At 44.5% G+C, this 7,328-nt stretch overlaps 1 protein-coding gene across 1 annotated transcript; it reads right to left on the bottom strand.

The window, feature by feature from the left end:
* Positions 1-1,824: 1,824 nt before the first annotated feature.
* LOC138897629 (uncharacterized) lies at positions 1,825-6,655 on the bottom strand. Its single transcript, XM_070183624.1, has 7 exons — positions 6,185-6,655; positions 5,896-6,097; positions 5,114-5,487; positions 4,538-4,654; positions 3,557-3,703; positions 2,227-2,717; positions 1,825-1,924 (listed from the first exon to the last, which is right to left on the bottom strand). The coding sequence occupies exons 1-7, from the start codon at positions 6,653-6,655 to the stop codon at positions 1,825-1,827; spliced, it is 1,902 nt and encodes a 633-aa protein (XP_070039725.1).
* Between the last annotated feature and the right edge of the window lie 673 nt (positions 6,656-7,328).

The following is a 7,328-nucleotide window of genomic DNA, read 5'->3' as shown; positions in this document are numbered from 1 at the left end:
TAAGAGCTTCCAGTAGCATTTATAAATTTTAAGTCGGGGATCTTCTGTAACCACCTTTACACAAAGTGGCCCTGTCGCCTCACCCCAATATATACGGGTGGAGGTGCAATCACGATACCATAAACTCTACACAAAGCGGCCCTGTCGCCTCACCCCAATGTATGCGGGTGGATGAGTAATCACAATACCACAACTCTACACTAAGCGTCCCTTCCGCCTCACCCCAATGTATATGGGTGGAGGTGTAATCACAATACCACAACTCTACACAAAGCGGCCCTGCCGCCTCACCCTAATGTATGCGGGTGGAGGTGTAACCACAATACCATAATTCTACATAAAGCGGCCCTACTGCCTCACCCAATGTATGCGAGGGGAGGTGTAACCACAATACTACAATTCTACACAAAGCGGCCCTGCCGCCTCACCCCAATATATGCGGGTGGAGGTGTAATCGCAATACCACAATTTATATTCCGAAAACAATAATAGTTTGTACAAAAGGGTTTTCTTCCAATCAACCGTTTGGCACCTTTGGCCTTAGCAAGTGTAAGTTCATAAGGTCTCATCATATGGGAAATAAGTGTTTGATCACATTGATTCCATACAAGGTTTTCTTCCCAAAAGGGTATAATATAATTAAGTCACAATAGAAACTCTTTAACACATGATGGTTCGAACACGTTATGCAATTTGAGAATCAATTTACTAGCTTGAACATCCCACCTCAACAGTGTTTCAAGTTCGACTACACATGATGGAGTTTTGCAAGGATTCGGGAATTTCGATACTAGAAGAAGAGTTTAGCCTTCATACCTCGAAAGAGATTTCCTTGGTGTGACAATAACGTCCCGACACTTCTAACTATGTTAATCTATAGAAGAGGGGAGAATTACAAGCATGATTAGAGGAATTCGTATGGCAAGAGCTGCTGCACTGATGTCCCAACCTTCCCTCAACTAATTCAAGAACAAAACCACCCAAGAGGGTTCAACAACTTCCCCATAGTCTCTGTTAGCTCATGCATGTGATAAATCTACCCTCACCACCCATAATCAACCCAAGCCCAAAATTGAATAATTGGTGGAAATATTCTTCCTTTTTGAAGCCCTAGCATGTTCCTTTGGATGAAATTCCAAGGTTTGATTAGAGTAGAGTAGTGAAATCCTTGGTCCTCCCTTTCCTCTCTCTAGAATAACTTTCTCCTCTCCCTAAAATATCAGGTAATCGCCCAAAAATGAACCTTCAGGTTGGATAAACGAAATGGGGGTCGGGTTATAAAATTAGAAAAATGAAGCCCAAATGCAGATCTGCAGTCGCATATGTGACCGCATAACACTTCTGATGTCCATAAAATGGACCGCATAATGACCTCCCAGAACTGGGCATTTCTGCTTCACTTTGCGACAGGTTTGCGGTCCGCAGACCAATTCTGCGATCGCATAGTCGACCGCAGAACCTCCTTCTAAAATTTATCATGCTGGTTCTGTGATTGGATCTGCGGCCCGCAAAATGGATCTGCGGCCGCATAATGGTTCTCAAAATTGGCAAATCTTTCTCTTCATTCTGCGACCGATTTGCGGCCCGCAAACTGGTTCTGCGGTTGTATAGTGGTCCGCAGAACTACCATGTTCCGTAAACCTTTTCCTTCAACTCCTCGACGCACTGAGCAACCCCAAACACATTAGCTTACCTTGGTACCACAAAACCTCGGGATCTAGGTGAAATTTCACAGGGCCCTACATCCTCCCCCGCTCAAGATCATTCGTCCTTGAATGAGTGTCTAAATCTACCATTAGCATTCAATATGACTCGACTGTTACTTCACACACCCGCAGTTCCAAATTTTGACTCACTCCCCAAATTCCCAAAAATTTCGACAGAGTTTCCCTTGGAACTGGGCCTATCCACCGGTGAGAGAATCCTAGAAAAAAATTTTAACAACATATACATAGTCCAATGACGCAACATAACACTAAAACAACACCAATCGTGGCCTCATAAGCAACATATCACAAGAAAGGAACACCCTTAACATCAATTATACAAGTGATACATAATTCATAGGCAATAATTTCATAGATACAATTACATAGCTATTCAAACAAATGAGGGTACTTCTTCTTCATTTCTTCCTCGGCCTCCCAAGTGGCCTCTTCAACCTGTTGGTTTCGCCATAGTACTTTCACGGAGGCAATTTCTTTATTTTTTAGCTTTCGGACTTGCCTATCAAGAAGGGCAACTGGAATTTCTTCATAGGTCAGTTCTTCATTAATCTCAATAGTCTCAACTGGCATAATAAGCGACGAATCTCCAACCACCTTCTTCAACATGGATACGTGAAACACCGGGTGCACTAAAGACATCCCTGGAGGTAGTTTAAGCTTGTAAGCCACCCGACCAATCCTCTGAATGATTCTGTATGGTCCAATGTACCTCGGACTCAACTTCCATTTCTTACCAAACCGCATTATGCCCACCATGGGGGAAACCTTCAAGAATACCCAATCATCCTTTTTGAACTGCAAATCCCTGCGACGCACATCCGAATAGGATTTTTGATGACTTTGAGAAGTTTCCAACTGATCCTTAATGATTTTAACCTTCTCCATAGCCAGATGCACGAGGAGTGGTCCTATCAATTTGGCTTCCCCAATCTCGAACCCCCCAATGGGACATCTACATATCCTACCATATAAAGCCTCGAACAGTGCTATCTGAATACTAGCATGATAACTGTTGTTGTAGGAAAATTCTACGAGTGGAAAATGATCATCCCAGCTACCCTTGAAGGCAAGAACACAAGCGCGCAACATATCCTCAAGCATCTGAATAGTCCGCTCTGCCTGCCCATCAGTCTGCGGGTGAAAGGTTGTATTAAGATTCACCTGAGTACCCAAACCTTGCTAAAATTTCTTCCAAAAGTTAGTTGTGAACTGTGCCCCTCGATCTGAGATAATAGAAACTGGAGTGCCATGCAACCTATCTATTTCCTTGATATACAACTGAGCATACTATTATGCTGTGTCGGTAGCCTTAATAGGTAAAAAGCGAGCTGATTTCATGAGTGGATCAACAATCACCCAAATTGTGTCATACTTACGAGGCATGCGAGGTAGTCCCACTACAAAGTCAATAATGATTATTTCCCACTTCCACATTGGAATTTCTATGATCTGTGCCAACCCACTGGACCGTTGGTGTTCGGCCTTTACTTGTTGACAATTTGGTTATCTCGCCACAAAGTCCGCTACATTCTTCTTCATATCATTCCACCAGTAGACTTCCTTAAGATCATGATACATGTTTGTAGAGCCCGGGTGCATCGGATACCTAAAAGTGTGAGCCTTGGTCATGATTCTTCCCGGAGACCATCTATATTTGGAACACATAGTGGCCCTTGGTACCTTAGTGTACCATCATCCATTCCAAGAGAAAAATCCATGGTCTTATGTTTATGAATCCCCTCCTTCAATTGTATCAACAATGGATCGTTGTATTGCTTCTCCTTGACCTCCACCATAAGCGATGATTCAGCCCTATTTTGCATAATCACCCCTCCTTCACTAGAGTTCTTAAGATGAACTCCCAAACTAGCCAACCAATGAACCTCCTTGGACAACAGCCTTTGATATGCCTCCAGGTGAGCCAAGCTGCCCATAGAGTTCCCGCTAAGAGCATCAGCCACAATGTTAGCCTTCCCCTAATGATATAGGATATCGATGTCATAATCCTTGAGTAACTCAAGCCATCTTCTCTGTCTCAGATTCAATTCCTTCTGCTTGAAAATATATTGAAGGCTCTTATGGTCCGTGAATATATCCACATGGACCCCATACAAATAATGACACCAAATCTTCAATGCAACAGCCATTGCCGCGAGCTCTAAGTCATGTGTTAGGTAGTTCTTTTCATGATTCTTGAGTTGCCTAGAAGCATAAGCTATCACCTTGCCATGTTGCATTAATACACACACAAGTCTGATCCTTGAAGTATCACAATATACCACAAATTCATCCGTACCCTCCGGTAGAGTCAACACTGGTGCCGTAGTCAATCTTGATTTTTACTCTTGGAAGCTCCTTTCACAAGCATCTGACCATTGGAACTTAATCGCCTTCTGCGTCAATTTAGTCAACGGAAAGGCAAAGGTAGAGAACCTCTCCACAAATTTCCTGTAATATCTAGCTAAGCTCAAGAAACTGTGAATCTCTGTTGGAGTTGTAGGTCTAGGCTAATTCTTCACAGCTGCAATCTTTTGAGGATCAACCTTAATTCCTTCTCTTGAGACGACATGACCCAAGAATGTAATAGATTCAAGCAAAAATTCACATTTCAAAAACTTCGCATACAACTTGTGCTGATATAAAGTCTGTAGAACTGCCCTAATATGATCGGCATAGTCCTCTCGACTTCGTGAATATACAAGGATATCATCAATAAACACTATCACAAAAGAGTTGAGGAAAGGCTTGAAGACTTGATTCATAAGTTCCATGAAAGCTGCCGGGGCATTTGTTAGCCCAAACGACATTACCAGAAATTCAAAGTGCCCATACCGGGTCCTGAAAGTTGTTCTTGGAATATCCTGCTCCCTGATCTTCAATTGGTGATACCCGGATCTTAAATCAATATTAGAGAAACACTTAGCACCCTGCAATTGATCAAGCAAGTCATTTATCCTTGGCTGTGGGTACTTATTCTTGATTGTGACCTTGTTGAGCTGTCGATAGTCAATACACATCCTTAGTGACCCATAGTTCTTCCTAACAAAGAGGACCAATGCGCCCCCAAGGCGACACACACGGCCAAATGAAACACTTTTCTAACAAGTCCTTCAGTTGCTCCTTTAGTTCATTCAATTCTGTCGGTGCCATTCTGTAGGGTGGAATAGATATAGGCTGCGTGCCCGGTACCACATCAATCCCAAAATCAATCTCCCTGTCTGGTGGGATCCCAGGGAGCTCATCCGGAAAGACCTATGGAAATTCATTCACAACAGGCATAGACTCAAGTATAGGTGCCTAAGCATCGGTGTCTGTAACCCGGACTAAATGGTAGATACACCACTTGTTAATCATCTTTGTGGCCTTAAGGTAAGAAATAAACTTACCCTTCGGCACCACATCATCCCCCTTCCATTCAATAATTGGATCCTTTGGAAATTCAAACCTAACGATTCTGGTTCGACAATCAAGCTTAGAAAAATATGAATAAGCCAGTCCATCCCCGTTATTACATCAAAATCAACCATCCCTAATTCAATAAGATCGTCCATGGTGTTCTGACCACACACCGTGACAACACAATCCCTATAAACCCACACAGCCACAATAGACCCGCCAACTGGAGTAGATACAGATAACGACTCATGAAGCTGTTCTGGTTCTATCCCAAATTCCATAGCAATATAAGGAGTGACATATGACAGAGTGGAACCGGGATCAATAAGAGCATATACATCATAGGACTGGACATTCAATATACCTATGACAACATCTGGAGAAGCCTCTGAATCTTAACTCCTCCGCATAGCATAAAATCTGCTAGGCCCTCCCGAGTTCTGGGTACCACCCCTAGCTGCACCACGCCCTGCGGGCACTGGACTGCCTCAAGCTGGAAGAGGCACTGCATATGTAGTAGCTGCAGAACTAGCTGGCTGTGCCGCACCCCTGCCCATGATCTGGTGAGACGAGTGGCAATCCCTCTAAATGTGACACCTCATACCACACTCGTAGAATATAGGTAGGTCCATGAAGCAAACCCTGAAGTACATCCTCCTACACTTAAGGCATGGGGGCCTCCGCTGCTACTGGAATCTCCCTCTAAGCCGACCCTACTGGTGGGGTCCCTTATTGACCTGATTGGGACTCAAATGACTCCACTGCTACTGACTGGGCCCTAATGGTTGTGCACTCATTGAAGACTGAGCGAATGAATGAGATGGCCCTGATGACCCTCCCCTAAATGCTGACCTACCACCACCACCACCAGAAGAACCACCAATGTTTCCCGCAGACTGGTCCTTGCTTCTACCCTCACGCTCCATTCTATTCTTCAGTTTATGGTTCTCTGTAGCTTGAGCAAACACCACCATCTTCCCATAGTTAATATCAGAATTCAAGGCAACTGTAGTGGCCTCATTAATAACCAAGGGGCTAAGGCCTTGCACAAACCGGCGCACTCTAGCCTGCATAATGGGCAACATGTGAATAGCATACTTGGACAGGCACGCGAACTCCATCTGGTACTCCCACACATTCATGCTACCCTGCCTCAGGCTCTCAAACTCAATGGCACGGGTCTCCTTAGTCTCGGCAGGCAAGAAATGATCCATAAAGGCATCAGTGAATTCACTCCACCTCGCCAGAGGGCTCCCCTCCTCATGGGACTCCTCCCATACCTCAAACCAAAAATAGGCAACCCCTTGCAGGCAGTAGGAGGCCAAATCCACTCCCTCAGTCTTAGTAGCACACATAACTAGGAGAGTCTTGTGTATCTCATCAATGAAGTCCCGGGGGTCCTCCTTGGGATTAGTACCCGTGAACACTGGAGGATCTAACTGAAGAAACTTGTTCACCCTGGGACTAGCAGATTCCACTGGCTGACTGGAAGAAGTAGGTGCAACATTCGATCTCTGGGCCTGAGAAGCCATTATCTGAGTCAGCATCTGTATGGCTCCCCTAAGGTCCCCATCAAAAACACTAGGACAAGAAGCTGGGCTGAAGGTGGATCTGGAATATCAGTTGGAGGAACCGTTGCACCCTTTGTAGGTGTAAGAACTGGTGCAGTCTGAGTACGAATAGTAGAATCAGGGGGTGTAGTAATTGGGGGAATATCCTCACCCCCCTGGTGCTCACCCGCATCACCAAATATAGAATTAACTGCCACACCTGGGGTGACATTGGCTCCTTGGCCTGTTCTTGCCTTCTTCCTAGGCACTATGTACTGAAAGTTAGAGCAATGCACGAGTTAAAGGAGGAACAATCTTACAATCAGCTTTATCGCACGATCGAGAACATCAAAGAAGGGTATTATTCCTAAATTTCCAAGTAGCCTCATAATTATAGATGTGGTCGACTACACACCGATAAGAAGGACTCTACTAGACACGGCTCCGATACATCCTAGGACACTTTAAAACCTTAGGCTCTAATACCAAGTTTGTCATGCCCCCACCTCGGGGAGCGCGACCGGCGCTCAACCGAGATAACCCGGCCGAGCAAGCCTGTTAGATTTCCTTCTACCCAAACTCACCCGTGAATAAAAAGGAGATATAAGCTATTAATAAAACACTAAGAGGATTCCATAAACAACCCCAACTCCAT

This window comes from Nicotiana tomentosiformis, chromosome 8 (genome assembly GCF_000390325.3).
Source record: "Nicotiana tomentosiformis chromosome 8, ASM39032v3, whole genome shotgun sequence".
Classification (NCBI taxonomy): domain Eukaryota; kingdom Viridiplantae; phylum Streptophyta; class Magnoliopsida; order Solanales; family Solanaceae; genus Nicotiana; species Nicotiana tomentosiformis.
Note: the sequence above shows the minus strand (reverse complement) of the source record. Positions and strands in the feature narration are given on the sequence as shown.